This window comes from Scleropages formosus, chromosome 3 (genome assembly GCF_900964775.1).
Source record: "Scleropages formosus chromosome 3, fSclFor1.1, whole genome shotgun sequence".
In the NCBI taxonomy this organism is placed as follows: domain Eukaryota; kingdom Metazoa; phylum Chordata; class Actinopteri; order Osteoglossiformes; family Osteoglossidae; genus Scleropages; species Scleropages formosus.
Genome location: NC_041808.1, coordinates 37,396,845 through 37,421,628, shown reverse-complemented (window position 1 = coordinate 37,421,628; position 24,784 = coordinate 37,396,845). Strand labels below are relative to the sequence as shown.

The following is a 24,784-nucleotide window of genomic DNA, read 5'->3' as shown; positions in this document are numbered from 1 at the left end:
GCTAACTTCAAAACAAACCTATATAGTCCCTTTCCCTTAGCTCCACTGAGCTTCAAGGGCTATGAAAACAAAACAGCAGATATCATGGTTTTAGTTTCAGCATGGCACTTCCTCATCTTGAGGTTACAATCAAGCAATTCTTTCCAGTAATGGCCATACATTTGCCTTACATGTATAATGGAAGTAAAACCTGTGTGTGTGTGTATACACACACACGCACACGCACGCAAGCTGCTTGTCTCATGCAGGGTCGCGATGAGTTGGACCCTAACCTGGTAACACAGGGCGCAAGGCTGAAGGGGGGACACACCCAGGAGGGGATCCCAGTCCATCACAAGGCACCCCAAGCAGGACTTGAACCCCAGACCTGCCAGAGAGCAGGACCCAGCCAAGCCCCCTGCACCACCGCGCCCCCTTTAAGACCAGTATAGATTGCCTTAACTATATTCCTTTTGGTAAGGACACAGGCATTTCACACGTAGGTTGAAAAAGCTGAAAACTCCCTTATAAAATTTTTTAACAAAAACTGTAGTCATACTGTATTTCAGTACAAAAAACTATTGTGTGCATGTATAGGAAATCAGGTTAATCAAATCACCCTACATTACCAATCGTTAAACAGATGACTGGTCATTTATATAATGACATACATTTTTGATTAAACACGAACAAAAAATGCATTAACTTCAATTGTTTGCAACATCATTTCGTTATGAGAGTTCTTATGGTGGCAAGATGCCTTACGTTTTATATTGTCCAATGCCCTCATCTGTGCGCTTCAGCAAAAGTAAGCAAATGCAAAATTAATAACCAGCTGCAGCCATCTGAAAACTGTAAATCTTTATTATATAAGGGACATCATATGTCTGTGCAGGAATCAAATCTAAGATTCCAACTGTTCCAAATATTTTTAAAGTTTTTTCCATGAATTGTAATATAACAAACATCAAAATCCACCAAACATGTCTGAACAGAAGTTCTTAGCTGACATTGCATGTGCTTAATATGGTATAAAGTTATTAACCTGAATTTTAAAAATCCAACTAAATTTGAAGTGATGCTTGGGTACATCTATCATCTTGGAACTGCACCGAATGTTCACAGCAATTTTTCCTGTACAGTTGGTTGCTTATTACTTTAAGTTGTTGCTTCCATTCGCAAAACTTTCATTGATTCCGAGATCATGGAACTGGTGTCGATCTGACCGTAAATCCCAACCAGGAATGCCTTGTGCAGCAGGATATCAGCGTGTTCTGGGTAGACAAAGAATTGAAAATCAGGCCCACTGGATGGCTCAGTGGGATATAACAAAATTCAAGAGCTGATGGTTTAATGTAGTACTGTTCTCAAATTGTATATGGGTATACTGGAATTAATAACAATTAAGTAATCCCACACTGTTCACAATTTTTGTAACATGTTGAAAACAAGTTAAAGAGGTAATTTAGCAAAAGAAATTCAATTTCAACACACATGCAGTATAGTAACTAACAAAATGTAGACCACACACACACTTTCTGAACCGCTTATCCCATATGGGGTCGCGGGGAACCAGAGCCTACGCGGCAACACAGGTCGTAAGGCCGGAGGGGGAGGGGACACACCCAGGACGGGACGCCAGTCCGTCGCAAGGCACCCCAAGCGGGACTCGAACCCCAGACCCACAGGAGAGCAGGACCCGGTCCAACCCACTGTGCTATCGCGCCCCCCAAAAAAATGTAGAGTAATCCATCTTATGAAGAAGCCTGCCATCTATAGTGATTCAAATTGTAAAGTGACTTTACCTTGACAGAGCAGTACATATTCTGGAAGGTTCCTCAGTGCTGTCTGAACCACATCAAAGTTACCGCTGCTCATGCAGTACATGAAAGTGGGAAGGAAGTCTGTGGCCAAGCTGGGTGGCAGACAAAAATTAACTGTCAGTTCTTTCTCACTTTGTCTCTCTCTCACGCACACACAGACGCAGAAGAGGGCCTACCTAGGATTGCTCTGGATGCAGCGCAAAGCCAAACTGAAGGCCATGTTGCGGCACAGCTCCTCTGGAGATGTCATTAGTCTCTGGAGGTCGTTCTGTTCACAATGAACAAAAAGAGCTCACCCCTGTGCTCAGTAGCGTGTTCAACCATGAAAATAACGCAGCACTCACCGTGAAGCACTGAATGATCTCAGGGTTTCTCTTAGACTTCTCGTCTACTTCACTCAGGGCTTCCAGGATGTCTGCGATCACAGGAATTTCATAGGTCAAGTGAGGAGTTTGCTGTGTTCTCAAGCAGCCTGCTTCCAGACAATAAGCATCATGATGGCAAGTCACCTTCTATGGCCTCCCCCATGGAGATCTTCTTCAGGTACTTGGTCATGTCAGCTGCAGTCAGTGGAGCTGAGGCTGCAACGCTGACCAGAGGTAGGGACCCTGTGGAGGAATCTTCTGCGTTATGAAAGAAATTAAGGGGAGTTTACATGAACAGCTAATAGTCCGATCTAGATACATTCCAAAGTAAAGCATATTTTACTGACACCGTGTCTGTAGATAGTATCTGTAAGAACATTAAAAATAAAGGCTCCTAAACATAACTGTTCACTTATGAATTAGACTGTGTAACTTTACACAGTCTATTAGTTGAACAGTTCTATTCCAAGGGATTTCCATAGCCATGGTTATGAATGTGTTGAAGTAGCGGTATATTCCACAAAAATGAATCCCATTTAACACTGTACACAATGACAATTATCTGTATGGTTTAGATTGCTTTAAATGTGCAAAGTTACAAAATATTAAGTTTACTGGTATGCCACAAAAATTTGTTTCTTGCAGAATTCCAGTTACTGCACATTCCAAGTATATATTTTCACAGATTTTAATACATTTTCTGGCTTGGTAACGCCTTCCTTTCTCCATCAGGTTGAAATATCAAAATGTGTACCAAAAAAAGCAGTTAAAATCTCAACATGCCCTGTTGTCAGAGCTTGATAATTTAAGAAAGCCCTGTCCAGTGAAGCACTCACCATCTCGGTCATCCGCTGCACTCTCTGAGGGGCCCACCTTCACAGGGAGGGTGAGCCCAGCCAGCAGGGACTTCAGCTGCACCAGTTCAGGGTTCTCTGAAGACAGCCCCCTAGAGAACAGGATGGGAAACAGATATGCACACACATCCACAGAGTAATTATGAGCTGGAGTTTCTCCTACATGTCTCCATAATGATGGGAAGTAAACATGAACCAGAGAGTCAACACAGGTTCAGATGCATCACGTAAGCCTTGTTTAATCATCCAGTTCTGTAGTGTTATAGGTCAGAGGATTATTCCTGAAGAACAACCGCTGCTGAGCAAACTCACTGTAGGATATCGGAATGTTTCTGCAGATATGGGATGGCGGCACTGGCGTCATGCGTGATATACTTCTGAATGAACTGCACAAACTTGTTGACGAAGCCGGACAGCTGTCGGGAATACTTCCTGAAGTTCTGTAGGACGAGCAAAGAGCAATTCATAGTAGGAGCTTGGCGGTGGATACTGTTACAGAGCAGCAGTTCACAGGGTAATTCTTCTGACAAACAAAAGAAAACTAATTTTAAACATGGATTGCAAGGGCTCAATATCATTCAGGATGGTAGAGGAGTCACAGGAAACACAATTTTCTGCTCCTAAAACTATATACTGTGGCCAGCAGCATTTAGTGATCACCTTAACATTTGGTATAACAGTATTTGTTTACAGAAAGGTATAATTAAAATTTTAACAAGTGGGCAAATGCTTCAGAAAATATTACAGTTCAATCACTCTTTATGGGACACTTTACACAAATCACAGAAGTTGTGACTCTCCTTATGGGGAAAGCTCTGAACGGCATCTCCTCACCTGCAGAATCTGAATGAAAGAAAGGAGTGCATCCTGCAGTGCCTCCTGGTATTCGCTGCGGAACACCAGTGGCTGAAGAAGCTCCAGGATGGCTAGCACATCGCTAAAGAAGGTCAGATTGTTCTGCTGCCTGAATTCCTGGAAGTTTAAATGGATCCGGCCATGCAGGAGGGCTGCAACCATAGGCAAGTGTCTGGAAGAAAGAAAGGAAAGATTGGCACAGGATTTTATACACCCGATACTTGTTTTCGTTGATTAGCTGATTCAGTCATAGCTTTGAGTGAAATTTTCAGTCCCCAGTTGTGCCTCCAGTATTAATATATGGACCTGCAACATCTTAGTCACTTTGCTACCTGCATCATGTCTCTTGGAAAAGTGTTAATGTAACCCAGGGCAGCATTGCAACATCAGCTGATGACTAATTTTACTATGAATCTACAGCTCTGGAGGATTTTGTGCTGCTCAGCACGGTGTCCCCTCCGCGAACCGCCACCTTACCGAGGTGGAGGGGTTTGAGTGCCTGAATGATCTCAGGAGCTATGTTGCCTGGGGCTATATGCCCCTGGTAGGGTCTCCCAAGGCAAACAGGTCCTGGGTGACAGACGAGACAAAACGCGGTTCAAAATCCCCTTATGACTATTAAATCAAGGATCTCGTTCACCCCGCCCAGTATGGGGTCACTGGGGCCCCACCCTGGAGCCAGGCCTGGTGGCCAGGTCTATGCCACGGGGCCTGGCCGGGCTTAGCCCAAAGCCAAGACGTGGAGCCGCTCTTCGGTGGGCTCACCACCTGCCGGAGAGGACATAAGGGGCCGGTGCGTTGTGATTTGGGCGGTGGTCGGGGACGAGTGCCCGGTCGACCCAAACCTCGGACGCCAACTCTGGCTTTTGGGACTTGGAATGTCACCTCACTGGCGGGGAAGGAGCCAGAGCTGGTGCGGGAAGTTGAGAGATACCGTCTAGATATAGTCGGGCTCACTTCCACTCACAGCTTGGGTTCTGGAACCACTCTCCTCGATCGGGGGTGGACTCTCCACTATTCTGGTGTTGCCCAGGGTGAGAGGTGGCGGGCGGGTGTGGGCTTATTAATAGCCCCCCAGTTCAGCCGCCATGTGTTGGAGTCTACCCCGGTGAATGAGAGGGTCGTCTCCCTACGCCTTTGGGTCAGGGAACGGTCTCTCACTGTCGTTTGTGCTTATGCGCCTAGCGGCAGTGTAGAGTACCCGGCCTTTTTAGAGTCCTTGGGGGCGTGCTGGAAAGCACTCCCACTGGGGACTCTGTCGTTCTACTGGGGGACTTTAATGCCCACGTGGGCAGCGACAGTGACACCTGGAGGGGCGTGATTGGGAGGAACGGCCTCCCTGATCTGAACCCGAGCGGTGAGTTGTTATTGGATTTCTGTGCTAGTCGCGGTTTGTCCATAACGAACACCATGTTCATGCATAAGGGTGTCCATCAGTGCACTTGGCACCAGGACACCCTAGGTCGGAGGTCGATGATCGACTTTGTAGTCGTTTCTTCTGATCTTCGGCCATATGTCTTGGACACTCGGGTGAAGAGAGGGGCTGAGCTATCAACTGATCACCACCTGGTGGTGAGTTGGATTCGATGGCGGGGGAAAAAGCTGGACAGACCTGACAGGCCCAAACGCATAGTGAGGGTCTGTTGGGAACGTTTGGCGGAGGCCCCTGTCAGAGAGGTCTTCAACTCCCACCTCCGACAGAGCTTCAGCCAGGTCCCAAGGGAGACTGGGAACATTGAGTCCGAATGGACTATGTTCCACACCTCCATTGTCGGGGCGGCGGTTCGGAGCTGCAGCCATAAAGTCTCCGGTGCCTGTCGCGGCGGCAATCCCCGAACACGGTGGTGGACACCGGAGGTAAGGGATGCCGTCAAGCTGAAGAAGGAGTTCTATTGGGCCTGGCTGGCTCATAGGACTCCTGAAGCAGCTGACGGGTACCGGCGGGCCAGACGGAGCGCGGCTCTGGAAGTCGCCGCAGCAAAAACTCGGGCCTGGGAGGAGTTCGGTGAGGCCATGGAGGAAGACTTTCCGTCGGCCTCAAAGAGATTCTGGCAAACCGTCTGGCGACTCAGAAGGGGGAAGCAGTGTTCCGCCAACACTGTTTACAGTGGAAGTGGTACGCTGCTGACCTCAGCTGAGGATGTCCTCGGGCGGTGGAAGGAGTACTTTGAGGATCTCCTGAATCCCTCCGACACTCCTTCCGTAGAGGAAGCTGAGGCCGGGGACTCGGAGGGGGACTCGTCCATTACCCTGGCTGAAGTAGTCAAAAAACTCCTCGGTGGCAAGGCTCCGGGGGTGGATGAGATCCGCCCCGAGTTTCTCAAGTCTCTGAATGTTGTGGGGCTGTCTTGGCTGACACGCCTCTGCAGCATCGCATGGAGTTCAGGGACGGTGACTCTGGACTGGCAGACCGGGGTGGTGGTCCCTTTTTTTAAAGAAGGGGGACCGGAGATTGTGTTCCAACTATAGGGGGATCACACTCCTTAGCCTCCCTGGGAAAGTCTATGCCGGGGTACTGGAGAGGAGAATCCGACCGATAGTCGAACCTCGGATCCAGGAGGAGCAATGCGGTTTTCGCCCTGGCCGTGGAACACTGGACCAGCTCTATACCCTCACTAGGGTGTTGGAGGGTTCATGGGAGTTTGCCCAACCAGTCCATCTGTGTTTTGTGGACCTGGAGAAGGCATTCGACTGTGTCCCTTGTGGCATCCCGTGGGAGGTACTTCAGGATTATGGGGTTCAGGGCTCGTTGCTACGGGCTGTTTGTTCCCTGTATGACCAGAACAGGAGCTTGGTTCGCATTGCCGGCAGTAAGTCAGACCTGTTCCCAGTGCGTGTTGGACTCCGCCAGGGCTGCCCTTTGTCACCGATTCTGTTCATTATCTTTATGGACAGAATTTCTAGGCGCAGCCAGGGAACAGAGGGTGTCTGTTTTGGTGGCCGCGAGATCTCGTCTGTGCTTTTTGTGGACGATGTGGTCCTGTTGGCTTCATCAAGTCAAGACTTGCAGCGTGCACTGGAGAGGTTTGCAGCTGAGTGCGAGGCGGCGGGGATGAGAATCAGCACCTCCAAATCCGAGACCGTGGTCCTCAGTCGGAAAAAGGTGGATTGCCCCCTCCGGGTTAGGGGGGGACTCCTCCCTCAAGTGGAGGAGTTTAAGTATCTCGGGGTCTTGTTCACGAGTGAGGGAAAAATGGAGCGGCAGGTTGACAGACGGATCGGTGCGGCGTCCGCAGTAATGCGGTTGTTGTACCGGTCTGTTGTGGTGAAGAAGGAGCTGAGTTGTAAGGCGAAGCTCTCAATTTACCGGTCGATCTACGTTCCTACCCTCACCTATGGTCATGAACTCTGGATCATGACCGAAAGAATGAGATTGCAGATACAAGCGGCAGAAATGAGTTTCCTCCGCAGGGTGGCTAGGCGCACCCTTAGAGATAGGGTGAGGAGCTCAGTCACCCGGGAGGAGCTCGGAGTAGAGCCGCTGCTCCTCCGCATCGAGAGGAGCCAGTTGAGGTGGCTCGGGCATCTGTTCCGGATGCCTCCTGGACGCCTCCCTGGGGAGGTGTTCCGGGCATGTCCCACTGGGAGGAGGCCTCGGGGCAGACCCAGGACACGTTGGAGAGACCATGTCTCCCGGCTGGCCTGGGAACGCCTTGGGGTTCCCCCAGAGGAGCTGGAGGAGGTGTGCAGGGAGAGGGAAGTCTGGGGGGCTCTGCTTAGACTACTGCCCCCGCGACCCGGTCCCGGATAAGTGGAGGAAGATGGATGGATCAGCACGTTGTGATGGAACCCACCTGAGCAGCAGGACTGGGTGACACACTGCCAGCTTCCTGCAAGCCAGGTTGGCATCTGACACACGGCTTTCAGCAGACTTGGAGTCCCCAGGATCAGAAAGGAGGGCAATCAGCCGGTGAACCAGTGCGTCCAGCTGAGGAACACAGCAAAGAGAGCTCTGTTACACTCAGCAACTACACCTCCAGGCTGGCAGGGTGCAATCAGAGCATGGACAGGTGAAGTCATTCTCCACTACCTTGCAGGTACTCCCATCAGCTGCTCCTTCACTGCTCAGGGTGCCATCTGGCAGGGCCACATGCTGGATGACCTCTGGGAAGTGCAGGTATATCTGGAGCAGTAGGCTGTGACATCTTTTACTCATCACGCTGCGTGACATGGTAGACAGAGACAGGCCAACAAGAGCTGGGTAAAATGGTAAAAAATGTGTTCTTGTAAGTGGACAAGTGAGCAAAGGGAGGGAGCACAGCCAACACAATGACAAATGGGACAGAGAGCAGCCCCACCCCACACGGAGCGAAAATACAGGCAGCACTACCAGAAATACGCTTCAGCTCTGAATAAAGCCCCCATCCTAGTTACCTCCAATGCCCCTGTTCATCTCATTTCACAAAGACCCGCTAATCCAGAATTACCATTTCCAAAAGAATAAAGGGTGCATAATGCCTAAGAGACAAACAAGTGTTTACTGTACAGAAGGCCAATGGCTCCCTTTTTTATGCACTCGTATTATCTAGTCATATTTTCACTGCTAACCCTTTAAAAATTAGGCTTAGCTTTTAAAACTTGAAATACTCCTACTTGACCTTGGTCAAAGTCTACAGTTCTAACTGTCATTTAAATACCAAGAGCATATAAAAGAGCCTCAGTTCCTTAAAGGGCTCCCACATCTCATCCAGTTCAGTGAGAGCAGGGCACCACAGCACAGCAAAGCATACAGAACTCCAGAGTTAATCCTCCCTGCTCCATAAAGTTAAACCAAGCTTTTGCAAGATCACAGAAGGGTTTTGACTCCTTTAACTGAACTCCGAGAGGCATAATTAAAGTGCTGTTTGCCATCCTAAGAATCTACCGCATCTTACAGAAATAGCATGTTCTTTGTTCTGTCATTTTGATTATCTTTTCCCAAGCTGGGACTGGCAGGATGACCCAAATTTATCATAACATTTACTAAGGGCAAACGGCAATCTTACATTTTCTCTTTAAAAAGTGTGTCATACAATTCTACCCACCCCCTGACGGGTGGCTTCTAAAAATCCCCATTAAATGCACACTGCAGAAAAAATACTACAGAACCGCTCAAGATTAACTCTACAGCCTTTGACAGACAGCTCAGCCATGGTTGACTATGACTAAACGTAACAGATTAAAAGGCATACAGAGAAATGTGGTTTGTGGTCCTAATAAACTGCAGTCCAATAAGATGAGAATTTCTGCTGAAGACACAAAAATTGCATCAAACATAAATTCAGGAGAACAGCTCGGAGATGTTATCATACTAAAATTGTTTGCTGGCCAATCACGATATATGACAAGACCGGTGAGCGATATCAGTACCTGTCCCCCCACTTCTTGATACAGTTCATCAAGTACTCGGACACCTTCTTCACACTCTCCAGATCGCCATGGCAACAGCTGTGCAGCAGGGGCAGGCGCAATTGAATAAGCGAACAGGAGGCCATCTCCACACTCTTCCTATCCTGGGCTGTGAGCTCTGACTCCCAAAGGATCAAGTCCACAAGGCTGCTTAGTTCTGCTGGCTTCAGGTGGAGAACAAACTTCTCTGTCCGTTTCTGGTACAAACACACAAAGCAGTTTTTTCCACACAGAGACATGCATCACCTAAAAAACTCAATTTCTTTTGGGAGCTGGATGCTGCTACAGTGCACAGGCCTTTCTGTCTAGTCTGTAACCTCTGTGATCTTACGAGTCTTATGTAATCTTTGCTACGTAAACCATTCCCATTTCTGTGGCCTTGAGCCAACATTGTTGAACAGCACAAAGCTCCAAAGACAGAAAAGCCTGCATCTCCAATAAATGCAGCAGCTTCTTCCTTTTTATATTTTACCTTGGAGGTTTTCTGGTCACGACCCTGCCAGATGCGAGGAATGTGGGTACAGGCCCACAGGAAGTCCAGAGCAGACGTGGGATCCCACCTTAAATATTAACCACAGAAGACATTCCCCACACACAGTATTCCATGAAATACCATAAACAGAACATATTATTAATCTGTTCAAGCAAACAAAAAAGTAACTATGCCCTCACATTACTCCATACTACGTTTAGATATTTTGTGTTCAATGGAATAACGCTACCAATTGTACCTGAGCTCCTTCTGCTTGGTGAGAAGAGTGCTGATGCACTGGTGCAAGGTCGACCAGTTGGACTGGTGGGTTAGCAGGGCCAACAGGTAGGGCCTGTAAGAGGGAGCCAAGGGCTGCTGGCTGCCTTTACCCTGAAATAAAGAAGAAATACATTTACATTTATTCATTTAGCAGACGCTTTTGTCCAAAGCGACATACATCTCAGCAAAAGTACAAATATCAGGCATAGAGCTCAAACCAAGCTGTGTATGAGATTTAATCAGCAAAAACACACAAGAGAGTTACAGTCACCTTGTTAAAAGCAAAGAGCAGCCGCTGCTGAATGTCTGGGCACAGCGAGGTCACTTCTGGATCCAGCAGCTCGAGCCAGTCAACCAGCAGCCCTGAAGCAGACCCAGTCTTCACCACCTCAGAGCTGCCGCACAGAGAACAGCTTAGCCCTATTCATATAACTCATTTGGACACATTTATGGATTTATTACATTTACACTAAACACTTATTTCACACCAAAAAAATGCTTGTAAAAACCTATTTTTTTTTCAGGAAAAAAAGGACAAAGCTGGAGCTTATACATAGCAGGTCTCATGTCAATTTTGCCTTCCTAAACCTAAAAGTGAAATATTTTCAGAGATTTCCATTGAATTTTGATTTGATCCTTCTGATTCCACTGTGTAATACTTAGCCGTTATTGCTATACACTGTAAATTGTGCACCACGCGATAAAAAAAAAAAAGAGATTAAGAATTTTAAGAGTTTAATATGAAAAGCAAAACAATCTCGAAACAACACTGCCAAGAAATAAACACATTTTTACAACTTATGTTCTACTCTGGACCTGGAGCTGTTTGAAAAGATTAAGTACAAAAAAAAAAAAAAAAGTCATATAACCACCACAGCTAAACGAGATGGTAGTCTTGGAAAATATTTCTTGCTCTATCCAAAGTAAACAGGCAACTTGCGTTTAAAGTTTTTGCAAGACACGCACAATACAAGTACAAATATTTGCTCAAGAGTGAGAAGACTAAGCCATTGTATCTCAAAAAGAAATACGTTTTGTTTTTATTGAATGGGACAGCTGGTAGCGTAGTGGTTAGAGCTACTGCCTTTGGACCCAAAGGTCGCAGATTTGAGCCTCACCTCCGGCTGTACCCTTGAGCAAGGTACTTACCCTAAATTGCTCCAGTAAAATTACCCAGCTGTATAAATGGGTAAATAATTGTAACCTCCACACTAAGTCGCTTTGGAGAAAAGCTTCAGCTAAATGAATAAATGTAAATGTAATGTATTGCAAAACGTCTCACTTGTTTGAATCCACTTTCACTGCCTTGTCCTCTGTATCCTGAAGAAGCAGGGAGGTAACCATGGCAACCGGGGCTGTAGCATTACTGGACCCCGTCTTCATGCCAACAGTCATCATTAAGGACAGCAATTCCTCGACGTATGGAGACTTGACCTCTATCAAGCCCTGCAACACTGAAAGGCAAACAGCCACTTTAAAAGCACAAAAATCCACACTCCGGGATCATGGAACTGGTGTCGATCTGACTGTAAATCCCAACCAGGAATGCCTTGTGCAGCAGGATATCGGCGTGCTCTGAATAGACATAGAACTGAAAATCAGGCCCACTGGATGGCTCAGTGCGATATAACAAAATTCAAGAGCTGATGGTTTATGTATTACTGTTCTCAAATTGTATATGGGTATACTAGAATTAGTAAGTAATTCCACACTGTTCATAACTTTTGAAACTGCCATTGTAACATGTTGAAAACAAGTTAAAGAGGTAATTTAGCAAAAGAAATTCATTTCAACACATATACAGTATAGTAACTAACAAAATGTAGACCACCCCATCTTATAAAGAAGCCTGCCATCTATAGTGACTCAAATTGTAAAGTGACTTTACCTTGACAGAGCAGTACATATTCTGGATGGTTCCTCAGTGCTGTCTGAACCACAAAGTTACCACTGCTCATGCAGTACATGGTGTTTTGAAATTTTGTTTTTAAAACATACTGATAAACACATTTAAGTGAGTAACAAGAAGAAAATTGGTAAAGCTCGCCAATTTCAGAAACATGTAAATGTAAACGAACATCTGTTATCACACAGCTGAACGTACAAGATTTCCCATCACAGCAGAACCACTCACTGTAGCAACAGCTCCTTAGACAATTTGTCAACTGCCTTCTGTGTGAAGACATTTACTTCTTGCTGATTATTCCACTGACAGCTGTACCAATACAGTAATAGTCATATTAAGCCAATATCCCCTCATTCAAACTTAACCGGCTCTGAAAATTAGTCCGTAAGCTGAGTCAAGATACTGAAGACCTTACAGGGGAAATTTTTACTTGTTTCCAAATGACAAAGTTCTAAAATGATATACAACCATAATATATACAACCACTAATAACGTTATTCCAAGATGTATGAAGAAGGTCCCACTTAAAATTAGTTGCTGCAATTATGTTTCATAAAGTGCTAACAGTGTAGTGCGATGCATCTGTAGTAGGTGTGTGTCATGGACATTCTGGTTGCAGAGTGCAAATTCTATTATTCTTACAAATGGAGCAGCAGTGCAAGATGAGTGTGAACTGCATTAAGGAATATGTATGGGTAGCGGACTATTTAAATGGAATGTCAAAAAGGAGACTGGAAATGCAACGAAGAGAACATGGATAGAGTGGATTTTGGCTGTTATGTAAAGAAAGTAAAGCAAACTGATCCTAGAGCAATTTTCACGGTACAATATTACTTATCGTCATAACTTTGTACATTTGTATGTGCGGAGATTTTTACTCCTAGATTTTGAGCACTTAGAGATGTTGTGTCTAAAGAACTGGTGATCAGTGGTGCAAAAGCTCTTGGAGTCTGAAGAACGGAAAGTCCATATCTATACATAACATCTGTATACTAGGAATGGGTCTCTTGTTTGGCAGTACAGCACCATGGTATCTTTCTTTTGACGTTTTGTGTTAAAGAACAGCAAAGCTCATAAGCAAACAGCATGGACTGTGCAAATAAACAGAAACTGTGTCAAAGACTATAATCATAAAGGAATTAATAAGAGCAAATGTTGCTTTCATTTCAAACATATTTCATGTTGTGATGGTAGGAGAAACACCGCAGGGCAGAGTCATGTTTCTATAGGATCAGTGCTGGCATTACAGACACTTTTGTGTTGTGTGGCATGCTAACAGAACGCAAACACTGAAACATACCCTTCTTGATGAGCTCGGGTTCTGCATTCCACTTCTCCCCAGCCTGCAGGGTGGCAATAACGGCTTGCACAGACATTTCTAAGTCCCGCCGGTATGCCAGAGCCTCAGCCAGGTGGAGGAAGCCAGTGCGAACTGGACACAGTAAAAATCGGCTAAAGCCCTTGGTAGCGGGCAGACCGCTAGACACTCAAAGCTAAGAGAATACTTCCCTAGCACAATACTGCAAAGCTATTACAGACTATGAGGTAGCACAGCATTAGTATGTCCTCAGACAACACAGAGATAACCTAAGCATATAATATTATGTAATTTAAAGAAAATTATCAAGCTTATTATTTCTAAGCAGACAAATAGAGAGTAAAAGCACCTTAAAGGGCATTATGTAGAGTACACTTCCAACTACAAACACGGAGTTAACACATCCTGAAGGCGTACTGCACTTAAACTTACTAAGAATGAACATTCAGTTAATTCAGGCTATCTGAACTGAAGGACATGGTAATGTCCCAAGTTTACAGTGCAGCCTTCAGTAGATGGAGTCAAGACAACAGTACGACAAGCTTATGGAAGTGAACAACATACCATCGCTGAGGCGATGTTTGTGGGAGAACTGGGCGGCGAAAGACTTGAGTAGGGAAAGCAGGGGCCCTGCTTCCACAGCGGGACTCTCCAGCCATGTGAGCATCTCCACCACAGCCTTGAAGAACAGCGAGGAGAAGGCCATATCCTGGGGCATGCGGCGCTACAGTGGAAAGGGCACATGTGAGCTCAGTATTACTGCATTGTTTCTTTAGTTTACTTGTGCCCTGAAGGCACCAAGGGCCCTACCTGGTACTGATGAAGCAAGCGCAGCAGGGGGCATGAGAGTGAATGTCCGCGGTGCATGGCAGCCACAAGAGCACCAGCATGGGTGGACCCCAGCAAGGCTGCTAGGGCCTGCAGGAACTGGGATGCTATGCCCCCAGGCTGGCTGTGGCCTTGACGCACACGGGCTAGCTCCTGGGAAAGAGCTTGCTGGAGGGCTAGGGAACGCTGGCGTGGAGGAGGGCTGGGCCAACGTGGGTCCACCTTCAGTGGGAAGAGCTGGAAATCCAACCACATGGGCCCTGCGTCACTGACAAGTACCACTGACAGATATGGCAACACATAGCTCCGATTTTACCTGCAGGAATTGCAGAGTAACTTCTGAAGCTTCACATGAAAGCCGGTGGTCCTCTAAATCATACAATGTTGCAAAAACTAAAATACAATTTTAGTGAACTAAATAACATTTTTTAAATCTTTAAAATAAATCAGAAGCACCTGAAGTAGCAGTCCACTGAAGTCGTCATCAGGGCCAATAACAGGAATTTTGCTAGCTGCTCGGACCTTCACCGTACCATGGGGCGCTTCCACAGCCACTTTAACTCTGCTCACTTCACCACCCTCTAAAGGTGTAACAGAGTAATAAAGCCATTAAGAAAAGGTCAGGTGAACACAGTTAATAAACTTCTACTAATTAAGGGAAACATTGGGGTGCTAGAGAAGTGAAACACTGACCTCTACTGGGAGGAAGGGAAGCACTGAGCAGGCTGTGGAAAGTATGACCCCCGGTGGCCCCTCGCTCATGCTGCACCTCCACCAGATGGGCCATGTAGTCTGAGATGGAAACACAGGGTACACACACATTACTAATAGCACATTGCTCAAAACAGCTGACACAAATAAATAATGAAATCCTGAGGAAGCAAGATGGAGTTGAAGTGTGCCGATTGTTACTCCAAATCCCAGCTGCTGTACCCTCAAACAACACTGTTAATATAAACTGTTCCAACAGTGATTGTTGAAATAGCTGCAGTTCAGGCAGGTCTGGACACAAATAATCGTGACGAGAGCAATGCGCAAGATTCTACAGAAAACCAAGGGAGGGGTTGCAACTTACTCTTGTCCATGATGTTCTGCTCCAATGTTTGTGGGTCATGGGACACAGCTTGGTCAAGGTACTGCAGCAGCTTACTCATGCTGGACACGGGAATGCCAAAGGACTGGACGAAGAGCAGCAGTTGCTGGGGCTCCAGGTCCTGCAAGGCTGTGCAGGACAAATTTGTTTCAGGACCATAGATTCCCATGAAAACAGGAAAATCCTCCTTATTTGAGGTACAACACCTTCCCTATCACCTTTGAGCTCCCTGAGCCACGGGACATACCAGCATCGACTAATCTGGAAACCTCTGAGCGAATCATTCGAAGCTTCAGCCAGTCAGGTAGCAGGAGGGCTTCCTCAGAGGTGTCCACCAGGAAGGCAGTGGGGAGAGGCTTCTTATCAGGGAACCAGATGTCAAGCAGAGTATAGAAGTCACTCTCCGCTGAAAATCAATACACACATTTAAGTGTAGCAGTACTGCAAATTAACAAGCCATTTTATTATTTTATTCTACAAACATTCATTTGGTATGAGAGAGCAGAGGCAGCACACATACCTTTTGGAGGCCCAAGGGTCAGCAGTATGACCATAGCATGAACTACAAGGATATGCATAGTGGCCGTCTCTCCGGTGGTCCAGCGCAGGAAAACTTGGTCCTGTGACTCAGACTGACAGGTCAAATAAACATATTCAGACATGAACAAGTGATAAACATGCTCATGTGATCAACTTAAGTTCAGTTTCTTTTTTTCAGCTGACTAATGGCAAAATATGTTTTAACATAGTACTGTGTAAAAGTCTTAGATACTTAGATGTTTCACAAAAATATTTTAGACGGTTATTTAATGTCTTCTGCGTTAGTGTCAATGGGAAAGAGCATATTTTAGATTACCAAGCATTCCTTTTGCAAAAAGTTACAGTATTACAACAAGAGTTTTTGTATGTCATTAAAGAAAGCAAGGGTACACACACACATGGTCTGAAACCACTTATCCTAAGCAAGTTCACGACTAACCGGAGTCTAACCCAGCAATACAGGGCCCAAGGCTGGAGGGGGAAGGGATGCACCCAGGATGGGACACCAGTCCATCGCAAGGCACCCCAAGCAGAACTCGAACCCCAGACCTGCCAGAGAGCAGGACCTGGCCAAGCCCGCAGCACCAAGCGATTGTTGATGATGGATGGTTACTAAGCTTTGTAGTAAGTTTATTAAGAGCATTATTTTTGGAAGCACTCACTTTACAACTCTTTTCCCCAAGTGCCTAAAAGTTTTGCACAGTACTATATAAGACAAGGACAGGAGCAAGATAAAAATAAAGTGTGAAAAAGTACTCTATTACTGTACATTTTCGTTACTGAATGTTTCCATGTCTTCGACCAAAGCACAATATTACAGAGCACATGATCGAACAAAACACTTTTCCCCCCCACTTATTTCATGCAGAGAGGTATCCAACACCAACTGGCAGAGCGCTTCTTCACAGCACTATAACTACTGCACTGTACATGGAGCTTTTTCCATACTTTTTCCACTTACGCTTCCAAAGAGCAGCACAACACAGTAAAGAAAACCTACAACTGCTGTGTGGGGTACCAGAGTCCACCCATGTCAAGACACCCAAGCTGCAGGACAATCAGAGCAAGTAAGACCTAGCTCACCCAGCTGTAGAGGTCCTCCCCCTCCTTGGTCTTTCTCATTCTCCTGATATAGGTGGAAAAGATGGACAGGAGGGCGCTGAGCACAGCATCTGATTCTGGCCGACACGAGTGTTTACAGAACAGGCTGTTCATTATGGTGGAGCGCTCCACGATCAGTCGAGCCACATCCTGGAGGAAGGAACACACATGGAGACAGACAAACAATTCTGCCAGTAAGTCCAGAATGTTGAAAATGCTGGAGTAACCCTGGTGGGGGGAGGAGAGGGGGGGGGAAAAAAAAAAAAAAAAAAAAAAATACAGCATTTACCAGGGCAAGATCATTGTGAAGAGCCTGATCCTCCACTGGGGAATGCTGGGAAAGGTATATAAGGTAGGCGCTAATGGTCTGAGGGTCTGTCTCCATGTGGATTGCCTGGCAAGAAAGAACAGATACTTTCAAAACAAACTCTTAAAACTGCATTTGTACATTTAGCAGATGCTTTTCTCCAAAGTGACATACAGTGATTATTAACTGCTATTTAACCAACACCTTTATGCTAGAGAGACTACACTAAACTCTGTACAGTCATTCATCTACCTGTACACCAGATCACCTGAAACCTATGTCTTTGGACTGTGGGAGGAAACCCATGTGAAAATAGGAAGAATATGCAAACTCAGTACAGACTGAACTAGGATCAAAATGTTTAACTGCAAACTAGACACGATCGCTATGTGCTATGCCAGAGTGGCACCCTAATTGCTGACAAAAGAGATAAGGAGTCCTGTGCAATAGAGTGAGTTGTATTCGGTCTGCCCCCCCCCCCCCATATGAGGAGTGGAAAAAGTTGCCTTGTTGGAAAAATCAAGGTTCCTCTTGCATCATACTGACGGACACGTCAGAACTGGGTGCAAGCAACACGAGTCCACACAGTCATCCTGCTTGGTGTCAGCAGAACAGGCTGGTGGTAGCAGTGTGATGTTTTCCTGGCACACATAACTGGCAAGTTATATCTATCTACATACTTGTTGACAAAGTTCATCCATTCATGACTACAATGTATCCATACTCAGATGGACACTTCCAACATGATGATGCACCATATCACATGGCACATATCGCCATCTGAAAAGATGAGTTCTCATCGTTTCGGTGGCTTGCACAGCTCGGATCTCAGTCTAATTGAGCATCTTGGATGAGATGGAAAGACTGTGCAGCTGTCCAATTTGAAGCAACTACGCAACACAACCACTTCCACATAGTGAAACAGTCCTGAACAATGTATCAGCCACCTTGTAGAGTACATACCCAGATGAATTCATGCTGTTCTGAAGGCTGAAGGACACTCCATACACTACTAGACAGGTGTGCCTAGAAAACTAGCAACTTGGTGTATATGCTAGACAGGCAAAACTTTATCACTGAGCCCCCATAAAGGCTGCCTTCACACTGCTGCTGCTTAGCTGCCACACACCTGCTGCAGGGCACTGGCTGTCATGGCGCGTACACTCTGGAATAGTGGTAGCTTAGGCAGGTCAGCTAAGAGCCATTGGTAGTTTGGCAGCAGTTCGGCATCCCGCGAGTCTTCCTCCATGGGTTGCTCACGTTCCTCGCCATCCCGTGGACCACCTTCGGTGAGCACCAGTGCCAGACCCTGAAGCACATTGAATAGTTACTCAAGTTATCCACACTGACCCAGGTCTGGATTAAAAAGTGATGTGATGGTGAATATACTGTATAATTCCTTCACTGATTCTGTAGTTGTTTTCACCCAAAATTTACTAAAAGGCTTCTTAAATTGTACATTTGCATGTATATTGAAGCAATTTACACATCTTTCACAATAATACAGCAAACCACCTCCTCAGCCAAAAACAAGTTAAATCCACAACAGGTTCTCAATTAAAAAATAATAATAATATATAAAAAAAAAAACACTTATTTAGTTGGTTTACAGGAGATTATCAGGAAAGACAAATGCTTTTTCATCAGTTCTCATCAAGACAGCCATCTGTTGTGGTATTTCTCAATGAAATGACCAAGCCCAAGCAACGAAGCATGAGCAAGAACATAAGATGTACAGTACCTTCATGGCCAGCACTCTGGATGCCACCTGACTGGAACTGAGACGTCGCAGGAAGTAGTCAAGCACTTCGCAGGTAGTCTGCTCATCTGCTTTGGGCCCCAGGAGCAGGTCCTGCAACCGCAGGAGGAGCTGCTGCTGTTTCTGCTGCCGCTAGGTGGACAACACAAAGTAATTGGTGTGACACAAAATTTAATATTTGAAGCTCACATAATGATATTACCCAATTTTAAAGCTAGCTTTTGGCTAAAAAATTCTTTAAACTCACTATGCTATTTGCAACACTGCATTACAGATTTGTTTGCTTTGACAAAACACTTGTTTGTCTCAACATATCTAATCTCAACTATAAGTTGCATACTTGTCTTTTTTTGGCTCTCTGCTCCTTGCTTTCTCCTTCTTCCTCATCCTCCACTGGTGAAGTGTCATCTGCAGCATCATGCAGCAAGAATTCACACAGACACTGCACAGGCAGTACATCTAAGGACCCTTCACTGGACTGGACAAGGTCAGCCAGCCAGGGCATAGACTGAGAGGATGCCTGGGAGAATGGATGAGAGAGCAGTTGCAGAAGGTTGAAAAATCTGAATGCCTTTACTGGTAATGGCACCAAATCACAGGGTACGTTGGGAAGACTGAGGTCTTCACCTGTCTCTGGATAATGTTCAGCAGAAAGTCTGGGTTGCGGCTGCGACACAGCAGGTGGCCCAGGTGCAGTGACTGATTCAGGCTTCTGACCTGCTCCAGTACAAGTGGAGGAGGTCTGCGAGGAGGACCCCTGTAAACAAGTATAACAATGAATTCTCACCTTCAGCCTGGACTATGAGAACAAAGAAAGAAGTCAACTGGGTCCTCAACTTAGGAACGCAGCTAAGACTGGATGTTCTGTTTGTAACTTGATTTGTTTGTAAACCCAAGGTCACTTTTATGACTAAGCCACAATCAATAAAAGCTGAAAAATACACAAAAAGAAAACTTAGACAAAGCGTTAAATAAAAATGCACTTCCATCCATTAATTTTCAGTACATATTTGTACAGGGTTGTTGTGGTCTGCTATACCCCAGAAACAGAGGGTATATCACAGTGTCACACTTATTTGTGATTAACATCAAACTACATTAAAATTAAGTCATTTAATATAACTGAAAATAGCAATGTGTCCATTCCATAACCTCCTCTGTAGTACTGACTGACAGATTCACAACACAAGCATGTTTGATGTATGACAAGTTCATCACTTTCAACTTTACTATCTACACAAACAAATTTTAACTGTATTGTACCTGAATTCCTTGAGGTAAGAGCTATGTGGAAATCTTGGATATTAGCTATACCAGATAATAACTTTCAATTTAACATTTATTAGCTTTGACCAATGAAAATTACAATTAAAATTACAGATTTTTTTTTTTTTTTGCCGCAAAGCTCTGACTGCCTATTGATTTGTCCCATAAACAGGGGAAACAAGCTGTAAACAAAGTGAAAATAAGTGAAATGACTGCAGTCCCAGAATATGGACCAAAAGCATGACAGAAATACAAGAAATTGTTGCTCCATGCCAGACAAATAACATACAACAGTGAATACTACTAAAAATAAATTTCAAAATCTGTTGACAATTCATAACTCACATTTTCGTAACATGAAAGGTAGGCGTATACATACAGGGCTATTCACTACTGCCTTTTAACAATCTACTCCCACTATAATTCTGTTTCATAAATGTGCTGTTACAAAAATTAATATTTTTAAAAATATGTACAGACACTCCTTGACTTATGTAAGGGTTCTGTCCCCGAAGCCCTTACATTAGTGGAATTTGACGCAAGTTGAAAATGACCGACCCCCCCCATTAATTACACCAGCAATGCATACAAGTCTACAGTACTATACAGTACATTGATATGTCAGTATTTCTTTCACATGAAACAAACATAGAATTATGAATGCAATTCAATATAAGAAAAAACTAAACAGAATTTAAAATATTTTTCATTGCACACACAGACACTTAAGCTCCATAACCAATTATATAACTATAAATCCATCCATCCAATTTCAATCACCAATTTGTGTTGAAAAGGGCTACAGTTATACAGAGCCCATCTCAGAAGGACTGGCGGCAAAGTTGAGGGGCTACACCCTAGACAGGAGACCAGTCTATCGCAGGGTAGCCACATTCACTCACTCATTCACACTGTAAGGGCACACTAATTCACTTGAACTGCAAGTCTTCGGACTGCGTAAAGAAACTGGAGCACCCGGCAGAAACCCACACAGACAGAGGGAGAACATGCAAACTCCATACAGACTGAGCGGGAATCAGACAAATATCCTCTTGCACTGCCCAGGTGCTGTGAAGCAGCAGCACTACTTGCTGTGCCACCATGCTAGCCTGTAATTATAAATGTTATGAATTGCATTTTTCTGCAAGATGTGCGTTGCTTTGGAGAAAACACACACACACATACTGAAACTGCTTCTCCCGAGCGGGGTCACGGCAAACCGGAGCCTAACCCGGGAGCACAGGGCGTAAGGCTGGAGGGGGAAAACACACACCCAGGACGGGATGCCAGTCTGTCGCAAGGCACCCCAAGCAGGACTTGAACCCCAGACCCACCAGAGAGCAGGCACAGGTCAAACTCGCTGCACCACCGCACCCCCCTGCTTTGGAGAAAACTGTCTGCTAAATAATAATAGCATAGGAATGGAATTTTGTATAGTAAAAATGTAATGTATAGTAAGAGTTTGGCGTATAGTTAAAACAAAAAAAAAAAAAAAAAACACTTGAAATTTTGAAACCTTACAGAATAACTTACATAAGCCACATATTGCTTAACTCTGGGAGTGCATATATTCTAAAAACACTAAGACTTATTAGATTTAACCATCGAGTGAAGCCAACTTGCGGCACAGAGATTTCCTTTGGAACCTGGAAAAAGTGATTAAATTTGCAAGCAGCATGCATTTCACTTGCACAATTTCATCTTTATGCAATAAAGTCCAAATCTTACGTGCAAAGAAAAACGTTATATGACTTAAATGAGTAAGTTTCATGCTAATAACCACACAGGGCACCAAGTTCACATCTTCACTTACTATAGTGAGCTATGATGCCCGTTTCCCTGGTAACAACTCCAGATACCACCTTTCTCATCTCAGTGACAGAAATGGAAAAGAGAAAAACACCTTTTTTACAGTTAATATATTTTCAAAATGCATTGGAAAAAAATGTTTTTATTCAGATACCTTGAATGAAATTCAACAAATGTCTGTTCCATGTTGATGTTTTTGTTTGCTGAAATCAATAAAACCCACGTATTAACGTCATAAGGGCAGTACAAAGGGGCCAGGACATACCCAAATAAACATTCCAGAGATAACTTCAGAAAGGAAAAACACTGAAAACAGATGAATAGACTGTATCTCTTATCAGGCATCTTACTGTGAAGTTCTCAACCACTGAGAACAAAAAATCTATTCCAAAAAAAATCATTTCAGAAGAATTAACATCATAAAATACCACATTAGTGCAGTGCAAGGGAAAAAAGAAACACTGTGTGCATTGGAAGGCGTGGTGGCGCAGCAGATTTGGCCTGTGCCTGCTCTCAGGTGGGTCTGAGGTTTGAGTCCCACCTGGGGTGCCTTGCGACGGACTGGCGTCCTGTCCTGGGTGTGTCCCCTCCCCCTCCAGCCCTGTGCTGCCAGGATAGGCTATGGCTCGCCGCGACCCCGCTTGGGACAAGTGGTTTCAGTCAGTGCGTGCGTGCGTGCGTGCGTGTCTTCTTACTGTGGGTCTAGGCTCGTGAGTTGGGACAGCAGTAGACTGTTGCTTTCAGTGATGGTTTGCTTTGTGGAGGCAGCTGCCAAGTGGCTCTCGAAAGCCAGGATCTCTTGCTTCTCTCGCTGCGAGATTTGCAGCTCGCGGCTAATCATCTCTGTCTTGGTCTCCTCATCTGCTACCGTGCACGGAGGGTACGAGTAGTTGCTGCAAGGAATAAAAACCCTTAGAGATTTCTCCATCAAACAATCAGTACCATATTATACAATTTAAATTTACAGCTTAGTCAGGAGAAACAGCTAACTTTATAAGTGTATCAGATGACAAGATGGTTTGTGCACAAGTATGAACAAAACCTAAAACTTACTTTGTCATCACCATTTCCATAAGCATTTTTAGAGTGGGATAGCCTTCCCAGGCTGCCAACCCTGCACAGAGAAAATTAACATGAATCTTTAATGTAATGTATAATGTACCATTTTTGTCAAAAAAAATATATAAAACAATGTTATTTTAAAGGGGGGGGGGGGCGCCGCAGTGGGTTGGACCGGGTCCTGCTCTCTGGTGGGTCTGGGGTTCGAGTCCCGCTTGGGGTGCCTTGCGACGGACTGGTGTCCCGCCCTGGGTGTGTCCCCTCCCCCTCCAGCCTTACGCCCTGAGTTGCCAACTTATACTCCGGTTCCCCGCAACCCCATATGGTACAAGCGGTTCAGAAAATGTGTCTGTGTGTGTTATTTTAAAAATTATATTAAATACACATTTTAACGGATACATACTAAAAGATGCCTTGGACAAAATGTCAAATAAAACAGAGAGATGCTTTACTTAAGCTGTGATGAGCAGTGACATTATGAAGTACATTTTACAATTTTAAAGGATCAAAAGCAGAAAAACAGATATACAGTTAAACTTAAAAGCCAAGAATTTAAGGACAGCTTTAGGGAGGACAACATAAATGGTGGGGGCAGCTGGTAGTATACTGGTTACAGCTGCTGCCTTTGGACCCAACAGCTGCAGATTCAAAACCCGTCCCCCTCCAGCTGAAGTACTCCTGAGCAAGGTGCTTACTTTAAGTTGTTCCACGAAAATTACCCAGCTGTATAAATGGGTAAATAAGTCACTTTTGGAGAAAAAGCATCAGCTAAATGAATAAATAAAATGCATTTACAAAATATTATAGTGGTATGGAATTTCACTTCTAGATACTTAAATGAAAGAAATTAAAGCATCTTAAAAATAAGGATTTCTACGTACGAGTTATGGATTTTAAGTTTTTCATACATCAAGAGTGATCTAAACCAGTGTAAGATCTCTGGGAAAGACAATCAAATCATGGCAGCATTGTACTGATGAGGCCTGAACGGGTCAACTCTTACCTATCTTGTGGGGGTTAAAAGCAGCCACCACGAGCAGAAGGAGCCACGCTTTCCAGTACAGTGTCGAGATGGCCAGGTTTGGTGGCTGGTACCTTCAACAGCATTGGCCATTAGAGCATTATGCTACACAGCCGAGAATAAACCTTCCTAACTTTCTGTTGCTGTTGTTCTATTAATGTCAAGCTGAACAAAAACTGTCTTTTGCACCTCAAGTTGAAAAAGCAGTGATGACAAACTTACCCTGCAGGAAGCTGGATGTTCTCTGGGTGATGGTAGGTACACAGGTTCAGCACAGCATCAATAAGCTGGATTCTCTCCACTCTCAGTACATCTAAATCTTTAGGACAATAGATATCTAGTTACCACAGATGTAACTAGATAACAATAAATATATGCATATATTTTTAAAGAAGATTTGCCATTCAGTTTTGTCATTTTACACAGGACAAAACATTGTTCCAAAACCTGAATATGATATTTCATGTGGTGGCAGTTCTGCTTCCAAATCAGTGCCTTGCAAATTCCAAAAAGCAACATTCCTGAAGATGAATATGAAGCGGGGTGGCAAGTAACTTAAGAGTTTAGAGCTGCTGCCTCTAGACTAGGAGGTCCCAGGTTCAAATCCCACCATCTGCTGTAGTACCCTAAATTACACCAGTAAAACTGATAAGCTGTATAAATGGCTCCATCTTTCGTAGCTTTAGGGAAGAGCTTCAGCTAAATATACAAATGTGAATATTCACCTCCAACATTATTGTTTAGTGTCACTTTGAGCTAACA

At 44.8% G+C, this 24,784-nt stretch overlaps 1 protein-coding gene across 6 annotated transcripts in view; it reads right to left on the bottom strand.

The window, feature by feature from the left end:
• Nucleotides 1-825: 825 nt before the first annotated feature.
• Nucleotides 826-24,784, bottom strand: part of ints1 (integrator complex subunit 1) — a 34,319-nt gene continuing 10,360 nt past the window's right edge. For 2 of the 6 annotated variants that reach the window (XM_018744235.2, XM_018744236.2), the window contains 34 exons: nt 24,245-24,341; nt 24,005-24,096; nt 22,996-23,056; nt 22,638-22,835; nt 19,495-19,624; nt 19,208-19,387; nt 18,850-18,999; nt 18,238-18,417; nt 17,091-17,195; nt 16,784-16,951; nt 15,681-15,792; nt 15,408-15,566; nt 15,143-15,289; nt 14,761-14,859; nt 14,524-14,648; nt 14,050-14,304; nt 13,804-13,963; nt 13,222-13,353; nt 11,298-11,469; nt 10,287-10,413; nt 9,996-10,126; nt 9,737-9,824; nt 9,226-9,461; nt 9,048-9,101; nt 7,907-8,036; nt 7,671-7,804; nt 3,856-4,048; nt 3,334-3,461; nt 3,004-3,113; nt 2,312-2,425; nt 2,147-2,217; nt 1,979-2,070; nt 1,785-1,894; nt 826-1,253 (listed from right to left, as the gene is read on the bottom strand). In XM_018744235.2, the coding sequence (XP_018599751.2) occupies nt 1,138-1,253; nt 1,785-1,894; nt 1,979-2,070; nt 2,147-2,217; nt 2,312-2,425; nt 3,004-3,113; nt 3,334-3,461; nt 3,856-4,048; nt 7,671-7,804; nt 7,907-8,036; nt 9,048-9,101; nt 9,226-9,461; nt 9,737-9,824; nt 9,996-10,126; nt 10,287-10,413; nt 11,298-11,469; nt 13,222-13,353; nt 13,804-13,963; nt 14,050-14,304; nt 14,524-14,648; nt 14,761-14,859; nt 15,143-15,289; nt 15,408-15,566; nt 15,681-15,792; nt 16,784-16,951; nt 17,091-17,195; nt 18,238-18,417; nt 18,850-18,999; nt 19,208-19,387; nt 19,495-19,624; nt 22,638-22,835; nt 22,996-23,056; nt 24,005-24,096; nt 24,245-24,341 (4,556 nt within the window). In that variant the 3' untranslated portion in view covers nt 826-1,137. The remainder of the gene's footprint in view (nt 1,254-1,784; nt 1,895-1,978; nt 2,071-2,146; nt 2,218-2,311; nt 2,426-3,003; nt 3,114-3,333; nt 3,462-3,855; nt 4,049-7,670; nt 7,805-7,906; nt 8,037-9,047; nt 9,102-9,225; nt 9,462-9,736; nt 9,825-9,995; nt 10,127-10,286; nt 10,414-11,297; nt 11,470-13,221; nt 13,354-13,803; nt 13,964-14,049; nt 14,305-14,523; nt 14,649-14,760; nt 14,860-15,142; nt 15,290-15,407; nt 15,567-15,680; nt 15,793-16,783; nt 16,952-17,090; nt 17,196-18,237; nt 18,418-18,849; nt 19,000-19,207; nt 19,388-19,494; nt 19,625-22,637; nt 22,836-22,995; nt 23,057-24,004; nt 24,097-24,244; nt 24,342-24,784) is intronic. The other 4 variants (XM_018744238.2, XM_018744237.2, XM_018744239.2 and 1 more) reach the window with 4 other exon arrangements.